The 25,430-nt window shown below is 34.0% G+C and overlaps 1 protein-coding gene across 2 annotated transcripts in view; it reads right to left on the bottom strand.

The window, feature by feature from the left end:
- Positions 1-24,654, bottom strand: part of Letm1 (Leucine zipper and EF-hand containing transmembrane protein 1) — a 60,046-nt gene extending 35,392 nt beyond the window's left edge. Inside the window, exons 1-5 of one of the 2 annotated variants that reach the window (XM_081764213.1) lie at positions 24,304-24,654; positions 19,732-20,297; positions 12,144-12,287; positions 6,593-6,736; positions 2,651-2,854 (exon numbers count right to left, since the gene is read on the bottom strand). In XM_081764213.1, coding sequence (XP_081620339.1) covers positions 2,651-2,854; positions 6,593-6,736; positions 12,144-12,287; positions 19,732-20,297; positions 24,304-24,364 — 1,119 coding nt within the window. In that variant the 5' untranslated portion in view covers positions 24,365-24,654. The remainder of the gene's footprint in view (positions 1-2,650; positions 2,855-6,592; positions 6,737-12,143; positions 12,288-19,731; positions 20,298-24,303) is intronic. The other variant, XM_081764223.1, reaches the window with a different exon arrangement.
- Positions 24,655-25,430: the final 776 nt, after the last annotated feature.

Genomic DNA, 25,430 nt, shown 5'->3' with positions numbered 1-25,430 from the left:
AAATCCACACGTAGTATTTTAGAAGTTATTTCTTAAGGTAGAGGTTGCTTTCACGCGTGCAGATTAATTTTACCAGTGATTTCCCGTAAGGTACAAACGTGTATCCTAACATATGCTAGATACAAGACAGTGCAAAAAAATATTAATAAATAAATAAAATCGAGAATGCTATTTAACAGTGTCGGGGTAGGAGCATTGAAGGGGGTCCACGGGAAGTACGTCAATACGGAGCAGGCGCGTCATCGACGGAGGTTATAATGCAAGAATAAGAATCATGTATAAATGAGAATAGTGCAACAAACCCTTGACATCGTATTCACTCATTTGAACTAAACTATAGCCCTTGTAATGATTTGATACTAGTAACATTGAACTTCTAAACATAAAATATTGGTTTCCTACATTATACAGGCATTTTCCGACAGTGGGAATTATTACGGTATCTCAGATAATTCTCCTTCATACACGCTCACACATTTTAACAGTAAAATTATCTTAACCAGTACCAAATCAGGGATAGATTTGTGAAGAAAGTCTGATGCAGATATGGGCGGCAAATCCAGTAGCTGAAAAAATATTATGCCATAGCATAAATAACATCAAAAAGCAGTCATTGCATCGTGATACACACAATTTTAGGAAACAGTTTGCTTTTTCCTTTTTGAGTGTGGTTCTGTCATCAGCACGCCATTTGAGGAATCAGATTTTTATAAAAGAGCTTAGTATAGGGAACGATTTTATACCTAAGTAGCACTTTAATTTTTTAACTTCAGCTAACCTAAGTCGCATTTAATGTGAAAGGGACTAACTACTTAGTGAAAATTCGATGGGATTGCTGCAAAATCAATTGATTTGTTTTCTAAATTTTTTAATATAATCTATTAAATTACAAGTGCCTGCAGAAAGTTACGAAACATATGGTAATATTATAGCTATTCATGCGCAGGTCTGAAGTAAATCAGTACGCAGTTTCGCTTTCATTTGTTTTCATATTTACAGTCACTTGTTTTGGACTGCCATCTATTAACAAGAATATAAAACAGATTCAATACCTCTATGATCGTGTAAAAGTTGTTTCAAGTCCATTCGAGACTCTTGTTCAAGTGTCTTGAACAATACTCCTTTGAAGGTGTAACTTTGAGGCATTGAATGGTCTTGTTTAAGCTTGCTTGGATCATCTACAAGCAGCGTTACACTATATCTGTATTCTTTCCTTTCTTATAAAAACAATCAAGACCTTTAATTTTTTCCTGGGGATATAGGTAAAGTAGGGGAAGTCGTGCTTTCCAGGACACAATGTACCAGGGGACATGGCACCTACAGCTCTCTTGAATTTCGTACCAATTTTGCCTTCCTATTACTGAATTCAGTTTTCTATACTTCATTTGGGCAACAAAAAGTAATTGCATATAGAGAGAAACAAGTGAACTGGAAGGCAATAAATGTTTCTCGTATATCAAAGTTTTACCCCTGACATTTAGAGAGTTTTTCTTGGTGCGCATAAGTGGAAGTAACAAGTAAATGCTCAGCATATTTAAGATATCTATGTATTGCTTCTACATTCTGATAACTTTTATTTATTATGCACTCCTGTTAAACTTACTTTTATTTATAAATAGGGTGATCCAAGTACTAAGAGACACGAATTTTCCTGTACCAAGGGACAATACTTTGCATATGATGATAGCTATTTGATGTAGAGCTAATAAACTTATGAATCTGCATTTTTTGAAACCAACATCGTCGCTGTGACTCGAAGAACCGCTGTGTGACATTTTTGTCGAAAATGAGTTATGCCGTGCAAATAAATCTGAAAGCTGTCAGGCAGAGTACCTTAAATTGTGATAAGTGAATATTCAATTGTTTCATCACAACAATGAAAAAATAATAGGAAATTAAAAGCTTCAGGTTGTCATCACGTACGTATTGATTAATGTATACAAATCCTCTATGTGCTTATAAAGGCGCAAAAGGTAAACTGACATGTGCTATGTAAACATAAGAATAGTAATATAATATTGTTGAAGCAAGCCACAACAATGTGCAGTGCATAATATACGCAGAACCAATTTTATTATATTTTTCAAGTGTTTCCGTGTATATCTGACAAAATTTTAAGAGTGGAATGTTTTTTGCTTCTACTGAAAAGTTGTGGTTTTAACACATAGTGGTTCTTCAAGGTGCAGCGACGATATGCCTAGTTCCATACACATTTCATGGTATTTTAGCAAATAATGTGATATAACTGCAATATTATTTGTTTTATATTCCTTGTATTCACAGTTACTTGACAATGCAAAAATTCCCAATCTATTGAGAATGAGGAATCAAGCTATGATTTCTGTACGGTTGTTTCTAGGTACAATAATTTTCGTCCAGTAGAAAAATTCTGGGAAGGGCCAGCTTTGCTTCTGGGGAGGGCAAATTTTGCGATCTACCTAAATATATTTTACAAAAGTTTAATAAATATAAAATTCATATATATATGCTGGTTGCCCAAAACTTGCGGGCCATGTTACATTATACCATGTATAAGGTAACAAACTAAACGAGAAATATAAATTTTCAAAATTTAAGTAGGATCAAACGTTTTAATTTTACAAAGGAATGTAATTGTTAATCATAGTATTATTTAATACATATTACTTACCTTATCATCAGCAGCCAAAGATCGCAGTTTCATTTTAAGCTGAAAGCGAAGAAAATTATTTGTGCCTAATGGTTGTATTTCCAATACACGGCATAACGCTGTCAATTGCTGTCGTGATAAAGAATCCAAAGTTATTTCGTCTTCAAATAACTTAGAAAACTTTAGAATCTCTTCATTTGTCGCTCTTTCTCCTGATTCTCGAATCTGCAATAAAAATCAAATCATTCATAAGTACGTGTTTCAATTAACAATCACGAACTTTTATAATTTCGATGCCCCCTTTTATAGCGGCACTTATAGAACATATTGTCTTTATAACTTGTGTTTGCAAAATTTATATTTCGAGTAATGCAATAACTTTTTTTAAAGTAAGTCACTAACTATTCAGTGTGTTTCAACTCGCTCAGATCGTCACTCGTGTCGCTTCAACCGATCTCCAACCAAGAAGGTATGATTCGGCCTGCACTGTTTCGAGAATTTGAAGTTATTTCCTTATCCTGGTACAAGCTCTGCAGGATTCAGGTACACATTCTTTCAACAGAGGATCATAATTCTTGAAAGACCCTCACATGGCTTGAGCGGAACGAAACATGTGAAGAATGATCATCATCTCAGCTAAAGAGGGTGGGGAATAAGTTTCGAAGTTGAGGAAAGAGCTGGGTAGGCAAGACTGGTTAGACATTATCTACTTAGTTCTCGATAGATCCTCACAAGACTGGAGCGGAGGGAATCATATGGAACGAGACATATGAAGAATGAACATCATCTTAGCTGAGGAGAGTGGAGGATAACTTTCTAAGGAAAGGGGTGAGTAGGCAAGACTGATTAGAATGTCACCTACTTACAAATGTTTTTATTTTGTAACAGGTTTTGTAAAATCGCAGGTCATTTTCAGTAACTTTTGATCCACTTTTACTGTGACTTAAAAGAATATCTACATATTCTATCTATTTACAGCATATTCTATACAAGTAAATTACGCATTAAAAAAACATCCTTTATTTGATTTTGATTTTAACGTAATCACAAACTTATTAACTGTATATGATTTTCATTAGTGGAAAATTTAATCACCACTTGTAACAGAATTATAAAGAATTGATACAGTTCACTTTTACCGTAAACTGTAACAATATAGTTTCATATGTTCGTATATACATAAAAGCGTACATTTTATATTATGATGTAACACTGAGAAACTTATGGGTTATTTTCGGGAGGAAGTATTGTAGTCCGCATATCCTTAATATGCGCCAGCTGGTGAACACTACTACTGCTGACTATGTTTATGATTTAGCATTACATTACCGGTATTTAGGCTTACTTCTCAGGCTACAAAATTTCCATTTATAGCAAGTAAATAGGGTTCCGAGGACAGTTATGACGTTGGTTAGACATGCAGAGCAGAAACACATAATATGCATGTTAAAGAACCGAGTGAATTGTATTGGTGAAGTAAGCCTATCTGCGTTAAACGTATATTAAATTTCTATAGTAGGTTTTCTTCGTAAAATTAATAAAATTTAATTTCACTTAGATTAGGGAAACTTACGAACTACTGCAATGATTTTTGAGACTGCATGGTCAATTTAATGATAACAGCGACGGTTGAGGATAAACGAATATGTTTTGTTTATATAATTGCCAGATGTTAGAAACAGGAAGTGTAGTAGTTCAAATTAAATATAAAATTTATAGTGGATATATATATAATAGTGATAAAAGCGGGTTGCTAAATTTAAATTAGAAGTTTAGAAAATGAAATAATACAAAATTTAATAATAAAGTGTGTATATATATAAATATGGAAATATGTTAGAATAATAATAGTTGTCCTAGAGGGCGCTATGATATCCGGTGCAGCGAAGATGAAGTAAGAGGTAAAGTTAGTGCGTTTATGTAGGGCAGTACCCGATAATCAGAAATTATGGCCAAAAAAGGCCATTTGGACCACGAACCTTAAGTAAATTTAGTTTAGAACAATCTTACAATATTTTGGAAATAGGGGTACTTGCCAATTACGTGAGTGATACATAAAAATTCGAACATAAATTTCCATGGAAATTCGTAAGTTAGAAGCCATCTTGTTATGAATTTGTGACTTTAAGTAAAAATAACTTTGTGATTATGAAAACTTTTTCGTAATTCTGGAAATTTTACGGAAGAAAGCTAAATATTTGACCATGGATAGCTAAATTCCTTTAGTTTGCACAAATTACCGGGTAGGCCTATGGGGAGAAAAAATTAACTTTATCGCTGACAGGTCTCGGAATATTTATGTGTCCTTTGAACATAGTCATCCATTTTATCAATCTCAGATATTGAATACGCTGTTGAATATTAACAGTAAAAATTATGAAGCAACTCATTATATTAGGTATATGCTATAATGGAGTATGGCTCTGAATGCCGCTGATTCTGGTAATAATTAACTGCTAACAGAGATAGTAATTGTCTCATATGCTTCTTCGGTCTAGATAATAATTTTATACTTCGTTCACGGTTAATATTTCACAGAAATGTAATAATTTGAATGTGCTAAGTACTTGTACTTTGGATAATATGTTTAGGTTAAGTTAGGTTAGGTTTTTTTTTTTTTTATTTTTTAAAGTTAATAATATATGATTGATTTAAATGTGTTAAAATGTAATGAATGCAGGTGGTAAGGTGTAAGAATAATGTTAAGTTGAATATTGAAATGTGATGATATGCTTGAATCTACGAATTACATGTAAACTGAGCGCTTTAAGGATAATGTTAAGTTGAATATTGAAATGTGATGATATGCTTAAATATGTGAATCACCTGTCAACTGAGCGCTATTTATTGAAGACAATGAATTTAAATTTTGAATACTGAATAATAATAATAATATGTTTGACTAATGTGAACAGCCTGACAAACAAATGCAACATAATTAAGAAATCTGTGAATTGGTATTACCGTGAACTTTTACTCTCAACTTCAATGTTGACATGATCTATATGATCAAAATATACTGAATATCTCAATAGACGGATATCTAGACTGAACAAAGCGATAAATACGGTAGTTTCACAGCTAACTACTTAAATGATCAGAAATATATTTAACAACTAAAATTGTATGTCTAAATTATGATCTTCCTCTTGAATTTAACGCCACTGCTATGAATAATTTTTTCTTCTTTCTTTCTGCCATGAGTATTGTTTTGTGTCGCAAACCGTGATACGCTGATATACGAGTACCAGTCAAAAAGTTCCCGGAATTGACACAGCTGTATTACCACAATATAAATACACATTTAGTTAATCGCATTCAAAGTTGGCACTTTGGAACACACACACACACACTTGTTCTACCGTTCCTGCGATTGGTGGAAACACCGACGAAAGTCCTCTTTTGGTCCTCTTCCGAAGTTCAGGCATCGTGTTGGTTTTGATTTCTTCTGCGTTGGCGAAACGAAAAAGGCCCATTTTTAGCTTTGGGAAGAGCCGAACATCTGATGGTACTAAACTATTTTTAAGGCTATCTGGTACTAAACTATTTTTTTTAAGACTATCAAAGTCTCTGAAGTACTTTTCCCCCAATTTACAGATGAACTTGACGTCTGTGTGTTGCTCAATCTGTGAAACTGCACCAACTGATCACCACACACTCTTTCGTTCAGCTACCTTACTCGTACACTGCCTGTTATTACATGTTAATACTTGTCAAATTCATAATTAGGCAATCTAAGGACTGTACTGTACAAGATTCATTGTGATTGCTCACAAATGCCAAAACTAGAACAACATTCAGAGAACTTTTTGACTGCTCTTCGTTATATATGTATAAACTGGTCGAATTGAGAACCATCTCCTTTTTGTCAGTAAAAATGTAATAGTGTTGGAGAGTAAATGAAAATTATTGCTATTCTTACATCTCGATGATAATTCACATTTAAAATAAAATGCTACCAACCTTGTCAATGAAAGATACAAATTCTTTGGCTAATTCTGATGACTTGTGTCCTTCTCCAGATTGAACTGCCATGTCATCTAAAGTTTTCTGAAGAAACCTTGCCATTTCAAGTTTCATCTTTAACTCTTTCTTTATTTTGTTTTCCTATGAGAAACACAGAAATAAAATAGATAAGTCAAAATTGTCAATAAATGATAGAAAAATTACATTTATATGACTTACCATTCTTTAAAAATTTGCGCAAAAGTATTTATAAAAAACTATTTCTTATTCTGTTCTTCGCCTATAAGCTATCCCCATTATTACACGAGAAAGAACAAATTTTAGATAAATCACAGTAAAATAGCTTTATACTCATCAAAGTGCACAATAACAGTAAACTCAAAATTATGAAACACTTATACTATGTCCGAAAAATCGTGTTTCCTGCCATCTTTTGCTTGTAACAGCAGTATAATGATAATTTCTGAATGGAAATTGTAAGCAAATAAGTGTCATTCTTGACATATTTTTTAAGAGATATTCGAACAGCCTATAATGCATAACATTGAATATTTGAGGATAACAATACTTAACACTGGCAATCACAAAGTTACGAAAAACCTTGTAAGGAGTTATAAACATACCTAAAATGATAAAATTTGAGTCTTTTTTGATTTGCTTTTAAGTATAAAGCATGTTAATCTAAAGAGCCATAGCAATTTCTCGTGTTTACGATATTTGGACTAGTTTCTAATTGTTATATCTTAATATAAACACATTTCCCTATGTTAAAGAAACACAAAAAACTAATGGCTAGTTTGGCGGACCTGGACTTGAAATCTAATCTCCTGCTTGTCTGACGAATACCTACGAACTGAGTTAGCATCTACAAGCGCATATGATATTTTTGAATGCTTTACTTCCCAGACCCTGATACAGCTGTTGACATTTATTTGTAGAGGCAATCCACTACCGTATATAACTGAAATATTTATATACAGGATGATTGAAAATTAACAACCCTATTTTAAATTCTTTATAGTTTGTTTCTTAACCGTAATTTTTTACAAGAAATGTATATAAGAAAAAGATTCATAGCATATTCATAAATCGCAACTAACATGGTTAAATATGCTGCAACATTTTTCAAGTTACAGATTAGCAGTGCTTTTGTCCTGGCAGTACGCAACGAAATGCAGTACTGGCATTTTTTTCTGAAGTTAAAATTGCGATTTCTCTTTCCCTTTTTTACCTTTTGTATTTATGGAATGAATTTTTCAATTTAAATTGATTTGAAAACTAGAAGAGCATATTGTATTTAAAATGTAACACTATCACACTTTGTAGGAACTGCAAATTCCTTTTACTTGTTTAGATTTTGAACATTGCGTTCGCAGCTGCTAAAAGTTTTCTTAATGAAAGATAAGCGGTTCAGGTTTCTGTGACTATCTTCAGGAAAATGAACTCCCGGACTTCCCCTAAAAAACACTCCAATCACATTGCAATATCTTCCAGCGAACATGAAAGGGAGTTATTTTAGATTTTATCTTGATAGTAACTTCGTCTAGGTTATATTTGCTTGCAAGGACAACAATTGCAATGGTGTTAATCAGAATATTCGGACTACCCTTCACATAGTTTAACCTTACAATGGACATTACTCAATTGTCCGGCTCCGATTTCAATGGAATTTTTCTAGCTGATAAGAGGACATATATGTATTATTTGTGATGACAGAAATTTTTGCCATGGTACATGTTTACTATTTTTTTTTTTTTTTTTTTTTTTTAATAATTTTTAAAAGTTGTGATGTAGTTATTACAGATTACTGCAAAGTCCCTTACTAACCTTTGTAAACGGAACGTTAATGAAAGAACAACCATGTAGATACATATAAGGTCTAGGGGGAAGTTATATGGTGGGTATGACCTTGACGGAAGCCATCTTGAAATCCACCATTTCGAATTAAGGTTAAGTTTTTTTAAATGGGAGTAGGGTAATATGATACATAGTTTCGGGCTAGAATTTAATCAGGAAGACAATGGTGAAGCTAGTTTTGAGATACACCTATTCGGGGAAAAGTTACAGGCATTTAATTTTTCACATACTACGTGTGAAAGACCCTTACCTCCGCTTCTAACCCGCGTATTAATGATAAGTGGATAAAAGCTTCGGTAATACATGTTATGCCTCGAGTGAAGTGATAAGGTTAAGGTAACCTTGACGGCAGCCATCTTGAAATCCACCATTTTGAATTAAAGTGAAGTATGAAAAATGAAAATCATAGCATGTGACACCTTACTTTAATAGCAAGTTTTCCCAAAAAGTCAATGGTATGCTTATTTCTGTTCTATAGTTAACCAGTATGAATTTCGATCCATTATTCGACCCTTCAAATTGGCAACCAGTAACGTCCATTATTCGATCCTTCAAACTGGCAACATTCCTAATTTTCACCGCATGTTTTAAGATTCCAACTGGCACTTTGCAATTGTTGTCATGGCTCATATTTTCTAAAATTTATTACATTTTTTAAGAGTTGTTATTTGTCAGTTCATGAATAGTGTTGGAATAAGCATCCAGCAATCTTTCTGAATTTTGAAGACTTGCTATGTAATTATTTATTTCCTATACCTGCCCTTCAAAAACTCCAACTTGTAATGCCGAAGACATAGCTTGTATAGTAGATGAGACGAAAAATCAAATGATACTTCACTTCAAAAAGGAAAACGAAATATGATTGTTGTGTAAATCTAGGGTCTTTTGTTTTGTTTTATATTTATTTCTTTATTCTATTTTTATTTATTTATTTTCTATGGAATTTTTTTTTTAGCTAGTCAGACAAAAAGGTAATTCGTTTTCTAGCGATTGTTGTCGATGATTCATGTTTGTAAGATTTATAATCAATATTAATCAGGAACTCAATTAAGTTACACTCCTTTATAAACAAGTTACTTGTTTTCATATTATGGTTATGGTACAAACAATGTTTTGGGAACAATCATATTATGCCTCTTTGATATTTTCTATCATTACTACTGTTCCTTTAAAGTTGTATTTATTAAAAATATTCTATTGTTTGTCGTTTGCGCCAACAGGTAGGCTACATTTCCTGATAATTTTGTGTTCGTATAACACCAATTTGTTATAATTTCATTTGTATTTCTTTACGACACATCGGTTCATAGGTTTCTCATATATTCTGGTTTGAAATAATTACATTGCAAGTCTTCAAAATTAAGAAATATTGCTAGATATTTATCCCAACAGTATTTATGGACTGACAAATCGCAACGCTTAAAAAATGTAATAAATTTAGAAAACATGAGCTATGGCAACAATTGCAAAGTGCCAGTTAGAATCTTAAAACGTGCGGTGAAAATTTAGGAGTGTTGCCAATTTAAAACATCGAATAATGGACGTTTGGTGCACATTAGAAGCAGTCCTAAATTGATACTGGTTAACTATAGAACAAAAATAAGCATACCATTGCCTTTTTGGGAAAACTTGCTATTAAAATGAGGTGTCACATGCTATGGTTTTCATTTTTCATAATTCACTTAATTCAAAATGGCGGATTTCAAGATGGCTCCCGTCAAGGTTACCTTTCCCGTATCACTTCACTCGAGGCATAATATGTATTACCGAAGCTTTTATCCACTTATTATCATTACTACGCGGGTTAGAAGTGGAGGTAAGGGACTTTCACACGTAGTAATCGAACAATTAAATGCCTGTAACTTTTTCCCAAATGGGCGTATCTCAAAACTAGCTTCACCATTGTCTTCCTGATTAAATTCTAGCCCGAAATTATGTATCACATTACCCTATTCCCATTTTAAAAACTTAACCTTAATTCAATATGGCAGATTTCAAGATGGCTTCCGTCAAGGTCATACCTACCATACAACCTCTCCCTAGGCCTTATATGTATCTACATGGTTGTTCTTTCATTAACGTTCCGTTTACAAAGGTTAGTAAGGGACTTCTGCAATAATCTCTAATAATCACAACTCTTAAAAATCATATATATATATATATAAAAAAGAAAACATGCACCATGACAAAAATTTCTGTCATCACAAATAATACATATATGTCCTCTATCAGCTAGAAAAATTTCATTGAAATCGGAGCCGGATAATTGGGTGATGTCCCTTGTTAGCAAATATGTGAACTCGTGGATGCTCCGATGTTGTCATTCTGCAGTTGATACTAAAAGCAAGAAGCAACCTAGAGACAAGGGGATTATGTTTAACGATATCTTATGTGGAAATTGTTGTAATAACATATTCCTACTAAGTACCAGTAACTTTTCTTCAAAAAACATTGGAGATTGTATAAGGGGAAATTTAATTGGCACCTTTTCATGAAATATGAAATATCTATCTCCTTAAAGTGCTTCAAACGAGTTATAAGGCAATTTCCGTACATTTCAGATATATGTCGGCCGAAATACAGGCAAATCTCTTATAATCATCTAGTTCGGAGAACAGTATTTCATGTTCTCCGCACTGTATTCAATTTTTAATGAAATGTTATGTCATGATGTAAACAAGTCTAAAAATTGAGAAACTGTGTGATATTGTCCAAGCTATATAATGTAACATTGCAAATTATGTATATCTTTTGTTGACAAACGTTATTTTCGAGTCTTGATTTATCCTTCTTTAATAAAAATAAGAACCATTACGCCATACAATCTGTCACTTATATTAAATTTCCTTAGACTATGATTCGAGATTTTTGTTCTAATAAAATAAGCTTCAAGGATACTCCTATGTATTTGTGGCTGTAACTTTCACACATCTGTGTAGAAAGATTGAAGTACGTATGGAGTTTACAAATTCTTTCATTTCATCGGACTATTAGCACGTACAGAGTAATATTAAAAAGAAAAGACTGGTGGGACCCGAATCTCGATCTTCAGGAGATCTGCAAGGGGATGAATATTAAGCAAGCTGTAAGAATAGTGGAATGAATACTGTCGAGAACTCGACAGAAACTCGACACAATGTTGTCCACCACAAACTCCCATGGCTTGAGATCGAACAAAAAACTCTTCGCAACAAATATGAGCACTCTATACCGAGCCAATGTCCTTTTCATGTAAAGAATACGTTTCTAATAAATGTATGTATATGAACAAAAATTTAATTTAATTTTTTGAAGTAATGTTACGCGAAGAACTCATTTTTAATAATATTCCCCTTCCCTTTTCTTCGGTATTTTTTATTTTCTTCATTTGTAATTCACTAAAAAGCGAAAGAAAAAAGAAAAGAAACAAGAACAGGAAGACAAGAAGCAGTAAAAATCGAATTTTAAATTTAAGGTACTTATTGTAGCTTGCAGCGAATTCTTAATTACTAACCTAATATATATCTAAACCCTAACCCTTTCCTAGTGATATGCCTGGAAGAATGCATCAACATTAAGATAGGAAAAAATACGCTATAAAGAAGAATATTACGAACACTGAAGGAAGATGGACTAAATATTACAAATTTGTAATACTGTAACTATCACCAGAAACGAAGTTCGTCATAAAGCAAGTGTACTGAAGGCTTACCTTTTCATTAGCAGTCTCGAACGTGGAAGGAAGCATTTGTGGGAACAGTTTCAATGCTACAGGAAGAAGCAGTTCCATAAATGGAACAATAATAAATATAGAAAAGGGTAAGAGACGAAAAAGGTCTGACACTGTCCTCACCAACTGAAAAATATAACAAATATTTGATATTACTGCACTTGTTTAATCTATTCTTATGTAACATTACGCATGAAGATTAAATTAATTATTCATTACCTGACTTCAAAAAACGTATCCAGTGATCAGAAAGGTACTTTGAGTTGTCTTGATGCATCCTTCTCACTGCGTATAAATGTAGACAGATGCTGAAGGGATTTTTCATTCTTATTACTTTTAAGTACTAACGATATATAATAAGCAAGGTGCAATTACATTCAAAAGCGGACTAACATCGGTTATTTTTCTTAAGTAATAATTTAGAATGGATCCACCATTTCACAAAAATTCTCAGTAGATCACTGAGAAAATGATCCAATTGAAGATTAGTAACAGCGTAATCTCAACGATAATTTTGTTGACATAGGCAAAATAAATTTTATCACAGAGTCCACCTTTGAATGTATAACTAAAATATAAACTAGGTGAATCTGAAAACATGTTCAGCATACACAATAAAATGCTATTTCTCTATACTAGACCTGCTCTTGTGACCAATGATACTTTACAAATTTTATGTTTGATGAATTCATTTTCTAACTGGTGCTACACTGTGTGAACATGGTAGGAAATTGCATTACCTGCTTAACCATATTTAATAGGAAACAGAACGTATTTGACTAGGGATGTACCGATATCACTTTTTCACCGATACTGATACTGAAGAGGCCAATACTGCCGATACCGATACTTTTGGACACGTTTCTTATATATTATCAGGAATTTTCAGAATAATGAAATGATCAACATTGTAATAGGATATATTAGATATAAGGCCAAAATTTAACGTACAAAGACAAAAAGCAGAATTTCATATTAGGTTCCACACAAAAAATATATTTCCTCTAAATTTAATCCAGCTCACATAAAATGAACTAAAGAAAAACAAATACTTGTATAGTGTAAACTTAATTCTAAAAGTCAGAGATTGATATTTAGAGTGATATGTACTTTGATAGTTACACTGTATTTACTAGTCTCTATTACATACATACAGTGGCAGCGATTGGAAGTTAAAAGTGGGGGAGTAGAACATGATCTGAACATTTGTATATCAATGTTAGTTTTCCTGATTGTTTCTAACATTTTTGTTTGACGAAAGGTTGTATAATTAATAGGATACTGTGAACAGGTCTTCTCGGGCTAGCAGCCAGGTAAATACTGTTATATCTTGCGACGTTTCGAGGGCTGACATCGTCCTCATCTTCAGGCGAGTATGACGGTGCAATGGAGTGTATGGAATATATATACTCATGTATGTGTGATTGGACTCTTCTGATTGGTGGTTGAAATGGCGGCTTCTGATTGATGCTTGAAATGGCGGGATATGATTGGTGTCCATGTTTTACTCAGTTGGAATCCTGTGTCTCTGTTATAACAGTATTTACTTGGCTGCTAGCCCGAGAAGACCTGTTCACAATACGTCGCCAGGAAAGCTTCAATAGATATAATAGAATACTATTTTTCAGTTAAAATACCGTGTATCGTATTTCATATTTTATTAAGCAAATTGACAAGAGCAACGCAAGTAGGTACTAGCCCTTTGTATTCTTAAACAATGAAGATCTAAGAAGAGATTTGATTCCTTCCTTATGAACATCTTAAAAAACTGTCTGGAAAACTGTGATTTGGCCAGTGGCCACCGGTCACTATTTGGTACCAAAATGTTCACCATCCTCTTAGGTATTGATCAACACCAATATCATCTCTCTATGACTTACCGTTCCCAAGATATTGCCAAAAAAGTTCCGATTTCGGGAGATTTAAGAAGTCATACCTCGAGAACCGTAAGTCATAGAGAGATGATAATGATGTTGATCAACACCTAAAAGGATGGTGAACCTTCTGTTAACAAATAGTAACCGGTGGCCACTGGTTATATCTTCATTTTCAATATATATACGGTGATAAAAAGTGACAGCTAAATATAGCTAATTAAATAGATTTCCTAATACATAGGCTCCAAATATGTAAATGTATATCTATTGAATTTAATCAAATACATTTAATATACAATTTCATATAAATTTCGAAAAAAAAAAAATTCTTTTTAAGTTCGCTCTGGCAATGTCTTCGATCATTCTCAACTGTTTCTTTCCTGTTTACTGTTCGAAAAGAAAAGAAAAAACAAAGAAAAGGGCTTTGTTGTGTCTGGGAAAAGAGCATTGTTGTGTTTGCTATTAAAAAATAAACATTTTTTTCTCTCACCACCAATTTGTAACTGCGGAATATTATAAATGCAGTAGGCAAAACAATAAATTTAAAAAAATAGAAGTTGATTCTTATTACTCTCTTTTTAATCAATATTCCTTACTATTAGAAAGAAGAAAAGACATTTTAGGAATTGTCTATTTTTGTGCAATTAAAGAATAACTTGTGAAATACTTTTCTTGTTTTGGGAAATGTTCTCTCAATTAGTTCCAAAGCTGATGACTAACATATGGAGCCCTTGTTAGAAGAAATGAAAGTACGATAGAATTATTGCGCTCCAAAAGGTTAAATTTGGACCATTTTCCGTGGCAATTAAAACGCAATTAATGTACCACGTTATCATAAAATAAGTATCGCCGTTCAGAAAACTCTGGAGACGTAACCACTTGACAGAATGCAACTAAACCTGGTAGGAGTACATTTCGGACATGCAGAAGCGATTGGTGTAGAAAACAAACTTAGGTCCAATTTTCGCCACCAGAGGTAATTGTGGCGCTATACAACTCCAAGTAAATGCACTGTGGAAGAAAAACGACACTAGTGATGCAAATAATAAGAAAGCCTGTAATTACCCCTCCTGTGGGTTTCGTGGCATTGATTACCCTGTGGTCTGTGGCGGATTTACGGAGGAGGGGCTTTCTGAAGCGTCCCTTTAAAATTCTTGGATATCTTACAAAAACGAAGTTAAAATGTTAATCTTTCCCGTGGTCCCTAAAATGCAAGCTCCCTCCAAAATTCCAGGAAAAGATTAGTGTCAATTCTCGCCTCCAGAGGCTATTGTTTCTGTTCAGTATTAAGTACGGTGAGTGTGGTGTGGAGACAAATGATATTATTGATATTCAATGAAACAAATGCCGTAATTATGCCCCCATGCGATGCGTGGCATTGATTAGTACTCCTATTAATAACCCCGTGGTGTAGTGATGTGTTATAAGTGATGATGGTGATGTGGGGTGCTGCCCAAAGGCAGATCTTTGACGTGAAAGTCCCTGAGCACGGAAAATGCATGGTGACTAGTACTGTATGAGATAATGGGACCCGTTCTAAGAATGGGACCTACAGGGAAACATGGGATCCTACTCACGTGTGTTTTCACCGGAAATCGAACCCGGGACCTTTTGAATACAAGGCAAAGGGTGTGGGAATAAAAAAGAAGAAAACATCGGATCACCATCAATTCACCTCTGGCACATAGTGGCCCTCAAACCAGTACCCCTGAAACACATGCAGGCGTGAGTAAGCGCCTGGAGAGATAATTACACTTTTTCTTATCATTTAGCATCAGGAGTATCGTTTTTCTTCCACGCTGCACTTACATGGCGCTGTACAGCGCCACAATTACCTCTGGTGGCGAAAATTGAAACTAAGTTTTTTTTATACACCAATCGCTTCTGCATGATCCCAAATATGCTCCTACCAAGTTTGGTTGCATTTTGTCAAGTGGTTACACCTCCAGAGTTTTCTGAACAGCGATATTTATTTTATGATAACCTGGTAGCTTTGTTAACTCCACGGGAAGATAAATAACCAATACGTACTCACGCCACGGCAAATATTATATGACACCATTTTTTCTATGAACCAGTAATACGTACAAAAACTTTACATTTCCAAATGAAACTATATACTTTAAGGGGTCACTTCAAAAAAGTGAAGGGCAACTGCTCCCTCCTGCCCCCTAATTGCCGCCCCTGCATACATATAGAATAATGCAAACGGATACTATCTTTACAAATTTTTATTTTAAAAAATTATGTGTGGTGAACCAGGTGTTGCTGTGTATATCATAAAAAAATAAGAGGGTTATTTAAGCGAAGTCGAAAACGATAAAACTACATTAGAACTAATTGTTTTTAGCCAGTAAGTAGAAGAAATATCACAAAGTGAGCGTCTTGTAGGTTTCTTCCATAACATTTTCTTCTGAATCGAAACCTCTGTCCCATTTGAGATAGAATGACGGCCCCCCGGGCTCACGAAAATGTATACGTAATATAGCAAACCACGTATATTAAATACCAAACGTAATATAGCAATCAAGGAATGGGTCCTCCCTATAAAATTTTCTTCGGGTGCCCATGATCCTGACTGGGGACCTTTGGCTTTTCTTCACCACTATTTTGTCATTGAGGGATTAAAAATACCATTTGAGTACGAGTGCAAATCAAAGGTGTACAAATGCATAAAGAAATCGATTGTACAATTCATAATTTATATCAACTTTAAGCCTAAAAGAAATCGATAAAATATAAGTTTCACTGTTAATACTAAACAAGTTGAAAATAATTCGGAAAATGTATCGGTAAACATCGGTGTCCATCTGCCGATACCGATACTCCCAAAAGTGGCCGATATCACCGATACCGATACCGATATATCTGTACATCCCTATATTTGACACATAATAATTATTAAATTAAAACAGTTATCACTTACCAACTATTACAAGAACAACGAAATTCCTGATCACTCTCACAATATAGAAGTTTCCTGAGAAGAATTCGTTATTAAGTACAGTGTCAGTAAATTACTCTCAAGATAAGTACTACTACCATTAAGATTGAAAAAAAAAGCAGCTGAAACAATTTTGTTCTACTTGGAATAATCGGCACAATTCGTAAATGGAAACTCTCCTTTAATTTTAATCATATCTATTTAATCAATAATACAGATAAGTAAAAGAAGTTTCAGTCATTAGACTTCCACTTTTCCCGAGATATATTCCAATATTGGATACTGAATTATTCTGAACGCTGAGCGTCACACTTGGCTGCTTCAGCTCATTTTGGCCAACAACGTACCGGTTTCATACTCGTTGCGACTAATGCATAAAACGAACATCGCAAATTGGCTCTACCGACTAAAATATATTTTAAAAAAGTAAATAAATAAAACACTAAAAAATATTATACTAATATCTCAGTATTAATGTAAACGGCTTTGAAAGCCTACATTATGCATAAACAAACAGCAACAAACTTGCTCTACTATCCTGTATTCTAAAATAAATAATTTCACAAAAAAGATTATCAAAGACGTTGCTATTAACAGAACAATCAACATTAACAGGTTAAGAATTTAGAGTTCTCTCTCTCTCTCTCTCTCTCTATATATATATATATATATATATATAATCTTGCTGTCAGAGGCATAACCAAAAATTGGCTGATTTTTATTCATTCATCTATAGTACAGAAGATAGAACAGCACCTTTGTTTGCTGTTAATTTATGCACAATATCTCAGAAAAAAAAACTTTCAGTCTTACGTCCCACGATTATGCCGTTTAGGCTAAAGGAGACGGTGATGATGAGAAATGAATGAATAAAGTGGGAGGAAACGGAAGAACCCCGCGAAAACCCACGTACACAGTGTTTGTTCACCACAAGGTTCACTTTGTGTGAGCGGCGATCGAACCAGGGATCCCACGCACCACAGGTGAACGCTCTACCATTGAGCGACCACGGTCCTTCTCGAACATACAAACGATAGAAAGGTACTGACTAGAAATCATAAGCCTAAGGATGGTATAACAGAAATTCCTGCTAGTCTAACTTAACGAAACAAAAGTTGGACTCATGAAATTCTACTATTTTCTTCGTTAAAAATAGTTTCTACTTTTCAGCATGCAGATTGCTTCTACAATTTACATTTATCATTACCTTCGATCTACAACTACGCAGAACGTTAAAATAAATATTTAATATCAGTTTAGCTCTAATCTATTCATAGTTTTAAGTTTTTTTTAACGCCTGATGCAATTACATCAACTATGGTATCGAAAAAAATTATTATTTTTTCTTTATACAATTACAGCCCTCTCTGAGGCCTTTCTTAGCAATGTTATCTCTAGTTGCTCTTCTTTCCTTACTTTTCTACGAAAAGGATATTCCTGAAATATTTGAAGATCAAAGAATCATCCAGAAAATTTTTAAATTTGTAATATTACAGAGGATCCTCGTACTTTCCTCTATAGAAATTTGTTTTTGAACGTTAAACTTTTAGTTTATGAACGCCACTTTTAGAATTTAGAAAAAAACTATTTTACAAATAATTGAAAAGATACGTTTTACTATTCCAATGACGTGTCTTGAGTTCTATTTACAAATAAAAACTTTTATTTTATATCTTTCCACACTCAACCTGCAGAACTGAACACAAAAACGCACTTCTTTTCCTGTGGAACTCTACATTATAAAGTAATTACACAGTTATTTTGAAAATTTCAAAATGGAAATCTTAAGTCTATGTTTTAATTTTTTTGGTTAAATCACTAACGACAAGTATTCAGCTTTATGTCAGTTGTCTGTGTTGTGAAACAAAAAGTCATCTGTTGTTCCACTTACTAATTCAACTTTGAGCAGAATGATGATTGAGTTTGAGTTTTAACGTCCCTTTCAGCAGCGAGGCTATATGAAACGGGACCTACTGATTAACGTGGAATCCGAACCACATGAGTTCCCGCCGGGAATCAAACCAGTCTCTCCCACGCCAAAGGCGCGTAGGCTAACCGCTTAGCCACGAAGGAGCTCCTTGAGCAGAATGAAGACTTATATTTTTCTTCTTTGATGTGGAAAATTACTGTAAAAATTCATATATGTACAGTTGAAAAAGAAAATAAACTTTTTTTTAAACTTGACTTGAGATTTTTTAAAATTTACATAAAATATCATCCCGTTTGTGGTCGAAACTGCCTTTATCGAGATTGTGTAGTGGATTTTTGCCCGAATGAAAAAATACTCGAGCACAATAAAATTCTATTTGCATTTGTGGAACATAAACTAAGTAATTTTACTCGATGTTGTTAATGTTCTGTTTCTTGTAGGTGCCCACATGAACCTGAAACAGGGTGACTCTTCGCCTTTCGAATTCCTCGTGTGTTCTTTCACTCTGATAGAAATGTTTCTTTTAGTAATACCTATGAATAAATCTTTAGGAGTGAATAAGTATGGACAGAATAGTGACTTTAGTAGAGGTAATATTACTAAGGCCCAAGGGAGGACCGAACTTATACAAAGAAGAATTAATTATTTTTTAAAAAACACAAGATGTGTATCTGTTATTTAATCACGTATGGTAAAGTTTAACTGAACTAAAGAACCAATTAATGTAATATATATGTTACAGTTCACCTATATTTTTTCCCTTCTTCTTCCGCTGTTAGCAGGAACTTGGAATTATGGTCTTTCTTCAAGACTACCTACCTGTCTATGTTCTCGCCTTGTGAGTTCTTTTCCCCTTAATATTCTCCATACGTATTTCATCGACACACGAATGTCGATCACTAACAAACGGAATCCATGATAGTAGTGTTTGACTTCGTCTACTATCTTCGTCCATAGACTCGTTCTCTTTGGTGGTGATGGTTTGTCAGGTACTACTGCACCTTCCTTCTTCTTGCTCTCCAAATCTTCAACTATCTTATTCACAGTCTCCTCCACTTTTGAAGATGGCTTCAGTGGTTCTTTCTCAAACACAATTCGAGTCAAATAAAAATGTCTTCTTCCAATGAAACTACTATACAATACATTATGCTCACTACTTCGAGTTTGTAACAATGGATTTTCATTCACGCACACAACACCGCTCACCCTCACCAACGAATGACAAAAATGAATATTATGCACATTTGGAATCTTTGTCGTATGTTCCAAAATTCTTACTATAGGTCTACAAAGTATATAAGGTCTCGCGTTCCTTGTATGTATATCTTGCACTCTGGTACTGACAAACTTAGGTCTACATATTCCTTGATGGCATAGACATTCATCTGGAAAATAAAAGAAAGAAAAAAAAAAAAAAAAAGAGAACATGCTTACACAGTAATCTATTTCAACATATATAAGACTGAATTCTATTACATTTACCTAATAATATACCAACGTTTGCTAAAATTCGAGAATAGTTTGATAAATCATCGAACTCCAAGTGCAAACACATCATAAGTAACGACGATCCCTCATTATGTACGAGGTGTATCCGTAAAATAAGGTTACAACCCTTGCAGGTGGACAAATATTATTTTCGTGCGTAAGCTGATTATACTGGCTCTTACTGTCAACGTTCCGCTTCCCTCTCGTGGCTGTTCCTCATTGCTACGTGCATTTTAGTGCGAGTAGCACGTGTTACAATAGCTGCTCACATTCAGAATCCCGCCAAATATGAAGTATACTCCGTCATACGTTTTCTCCAAGCACGAAGTAAGCGCCCAGAGATATTCGGAAAGCACTTGTTCCGTTTATGGGACCATTATTAGTCGAAACATATAACGAAGTGCTAAAAAATTACGACGAAGTGTTCTAGAGCAAAACTGAAACGTGGTTCCAGCAGCAGGAGCAGAATTCTATGTCTGTGGGGTACAGAAGCTACTACCTCAACTTAACAAGTGTTTGGACAATGGCGGTAATTACGCCAAAAAACAATCCTTGTATTACTAATATGTTGCAGACAGCATTTTGTCAAATATATATATTTTGAATGAATACTAGCCGTTGGGTCACTCCATGTCAATTCACTCAGAAATATGTGAAAATGAGACCCACCGATTCCGATTTTTATGAAACTTCGCACAGTTGTTAGGACCACAAAATTAGTCACCAATGTAAAATTTTTCTTCTCTAGCTTGTACAGTCTTGAGATACAGGTTGTCACAGCTTGAGACAACTACTCAAATACTGTTTACCAGCGCCTGGTTATAAGTATAGCGTTAAAGGAAAAACGACATTACTCAGTGACTAATGAACTTATCCACTTCAAATTTTTACCAATTACCAACCAAAACACACAGCTTATAAAGGAGACCGTTTCATCAATCTTGGACATGTAAAAGGTTTATTTAAAAAGTGTACTGAAATGCAATACTTTTTCAATTACGTGAAATTTTTTGAGTCAGAAAATGAGCTTTATCTTCAAAAGGCACAAGAATGTTCTCTTTCCTTTTTGTTCTGTAATGGATTTGAAAGTATGCCCGAAAATCCTATTAAATAAAAATACTGGATTTTCGAATGCCTAAGAGCTGATAACTAATTGCGTTATTAACAGTTTGCTAAAAAACAGTTCGAGGCAAATAATCTGAAAACACTCTTGTAATTAGAGAATTGTTTGAGAAATTTGGCTCAAACTACAGATAGGGATACAAGAGGTAGAGTGCTACGTTATAGGGATATATGAATATCATTACAGTCACAGTGAAATCAGTCATTAGACTGGGTTTGAAAATGTTAAATCGGAAGGGGATCGACTGACATATTGTTTCTTCTAAAAAAAAAATCAAATATGATATTGCTTTTACCTACTGTAATTTATTTATGAGATAAACCAGTTTATATGAAAAAAGGCCAAAGTCAGCCCGGTAGATCAATATTACACACATGCAATATTTCATGCTAATACCTCATGCAGTCAAAAAACCAAAAGGAAATTTTCAGTTATTTTTTAACACTCATATAATGTAAAGTGTATAGCCTACTACTTGCATATTTATTATTCTCTTCATAGTGAAATTCACCTTTAGATGCGCTGCTAAACCTACGTGTTCGTCTACCCTAATATTTCTGCTAATAAACATTCATTTTTTAGTTTGACGTCTGACGATTGTGTTCCAAGGCTAACGAAGATAGTGCTGATTATAATGAATGAAACAGTAGGAGAGTTCCTGAGAAATCCCACGCATATGGTATCTGTTCACCCACTTATTGCGTGAAGAAATACTTATGTTTATTACAGACTAGCAGCGTTCACCCCGCTTCGCTGCGGTCACCCCGGAACGCAATAAACGTTGTTACTTAGATAATTTTTACTTTTTCGCTTTCAAGTGATATGATAAAAACCATAGAAGATTGCAGTAAATGTTAACATTATATCGCCTGTCATTTATGTTAACCCGCCCCGCTTCGCTGCGGTCACCCCGGAACGCAATAAACTTTGTTACTTAGATAATTTTTACTTTTTCGCTTTCAAGTGATATGATAAAAACCATAGTAGATTGCAGTAAATGTTAACATTATATCGCCTGTCATTTATGTTAACCCGCCGAGTGACACGGTCATGCGGGTTGCATATAAATACGTTTATTTTTACCTATGATGAACTAACAAAGGATTTGTACGTTATGGACACTTGAATGGTCAATTATCTCAAGACACTGGTAATTAAAAATTAAAGTGATATGATAAAAACCATCTAGGGTCCAAATCCTAATAACCCCCCAAAAATGAAAGAAATTGGTTCAGCCGTATTAGCGTGATGAGGGAACAAAGGATTTGTGCGTTCTCTTTTATATATATAGATAACAAAATGTCCTCTCTTAAGAAATCACGCTGCATGTAGAGCTAACTATTCTGACCAGTTTCAGTGATCCCTTAACGAACGTGAACTGAAGATGACGACAATTATAAAGCTGTAAATACAGGCATCGAATTGTTATATGAGTGCTTTGGTGATAAGTAGTTAATTTATGCCGACGACATACACGTAAGGTAAGAAATAATAACGAACGAACGGTATGTACGATGAAATGCAGTGCGCACTGATTTATCTTTTTATGTTTTTTATGTTTAAATTAGCACGCTCATTATATATTTTTTAAAAAGAAGTTGCTGAATGAAGTTACCGTAATTTTGTAAGCGGAATACTATACTGTTAACTCAGCTGGGATTTGAAACATACAAACAGCATAAAAATATGCAGTTTTATTCCCAAGTTACCCTCTAGAGACCACCTAGCAAAACCTAAAATGTATTTTTTGAGTTTGCTTTCGTTTACAACATACCCACCACCAGTTCGCGCTTCCTCCCGACAGATTCATCCCCTCGGTATCATAAGGACGCACATCCTCACCCTACCCTCAACTGGTATATATATAATAGATTTTGCTTGTAGTGACCACCTAGCACAGGCTGTTAAGCGCATTTTGCACTTGCTTTCCTTCACGACAAATTTTATCGTGAACTTTTAAGAGGATGATACTGTAAATCTCTATTAAAATAAGGGCCTATGTTTAGCAGAAGGGGTCCAGCTCTTTTCTCTAAAAAATGTTACAATTTTGATAATTTCTGTTCACATTCGGTTAGTTTATGGTAGGTTAGGTTAGGCTAGTGTAGTTTATGTGATATTAGTGTAGGGGTCCCGTATAATTTTCCAAAAAATGATAGAATTTCGCTTATTTCTAGCAATATTACGTTAGTTTAGCTTAGTTTATGTTAGGTTAATTTGGTTACGTTATGTTACGTCTAAGTACTTGCATCATTCATTTCTCCTGTAAATTTTGTTTTTTACATGCTTCTGGACCCCTTGTACTAAACATACTCCAAATAAAGATCCAGTGCGGAAGTCCCATAGCATGATCGAACCTAACGCGTAGAACGAAAAGTACTGCAATAGGCGTACCATTCTTTGAACCGACGTGTACTGTGCATGCGGCAAGGGAGTAATGCTATTTTAATTAATATCGTAGTTATATCAACTTATTGGTTATTCTTTAAATTTTCACGTTGAACACACTATCATTGCCGATAATAGTAATTTACATGAAATTAATTTAGCCTGTTCGAAACATAAATTACTAATGTTCAATACAATTAATAAATCAAGGGATCACATAAAATTATCTTTCGGCAGATATATGTTATTAGAATTATGTAAATGAATGAATAGTTACAGTAACACAGGCACAAAATATCACCCACTAACTCGAATCGCTACACTCACAAGATACATATTTCTGTATGTCATAAGATACAGTTACATTCGAATTTTAAAAAGAATAGGAGTCTTACTTCTAATTACAGTTCTGGACTTGATAATTACAGATTTTCGAACACTTAAAAATGCATACATAGTTCGGTATTTATCTCGACTGAAGCACACATAAGAACACACAACCGATTGAGTATTGCCATCCACATAAAAGAATACTGCTTGATTTAAATATATTTGATTTAATATCCCACTTCAATATATTAGTTCAAATGCAACAAAAAATATTTCATAAGCAACAAGATGTTTCGAAACTTGTAGATATTTTATTTTTACAAAAGAACAAATTGTCTCATAAACTAAAAAAGTGATTATTGTATTACGGTACAAACAAAATAGTTCTCGAGATGAATATCTGCATTGGCAACACTAAACACAGAATACAGCTGACACAACTTCGGTGATGATGCCACTACTTAATATTTCTTCTTAGCAGAAGAATCATGCTATTTTAGAAATGACATCATTATTTTTCTTCTAGTTTCGGGCCGCATTCCGTAACGTTTTACGTCAACGCAACGCAAACTCTCAGCCGTACGCATAGTCATTTTGACGAATGATTAGCGTAATAATAAAGGCCTGACTACTCTTGAAACTTTAGTAGAACTCTTTAGTATGACTCTATTCATGTATCAGAATGACTCTGTATAAGGCCCTCTGAGTTTTAGGTTGCGATAGTAGGCATTGGAGTTATAATTGATTTTTATAAGTTTTACGTTGCGTTACGCTCCACAATTTGCATAAAGCCTTAAATAACAGGCTCGTAGTTCTACAAACATGAGATAAAGCTAGGCAGAACTTTTTTACAAGGTAAGTAATATAAGTTACCTTGTACTTGTGTATAAGTACCTCGTAGCCTACTTAGAAGCATGTCAACCTAAGTGAACGAAGGTGGCTGGTTAGGGTCAGGATGCAAAAGAATTAGTGGCAAGTGGAATTTCAAGTCATTGTAGTTTAAAATATCTATCACAATTGCATTTAAGTTGATGAGAATGCTATCTATATGCAGTACTTCTCTTACGGGAGGTTTCATGTTATTGGTGCTTAGTATGATCCCGAAAATTATTATCCACTTTGCGAAGAGTTGTATTTCGGATATAGATTTACAATAATCCGTCATTAAAATTGTAATTTTACTGTTAAAATA

The sequence above is a fragment of the Thermobia domestica genome, chromosome 1, assembly GCF_964235325.1.
Source record: "Thermobia domestica chromosome 1, izTheDome1.hap1.1, whole genome shotgun sequence".
Taxonomy (NCBI): domain Eukaryota; kingdom Metazoa; phylum Arthropoda; class Insecta; order Zygentoma; family Lepismatidae; genus Thermobia; species Thermobia domestica.
The sequence above is the reverse complement of the archived record's forward strand: the minus strand, read 5'-3'. Positions and strand labels throughout refer to the sequence as shown.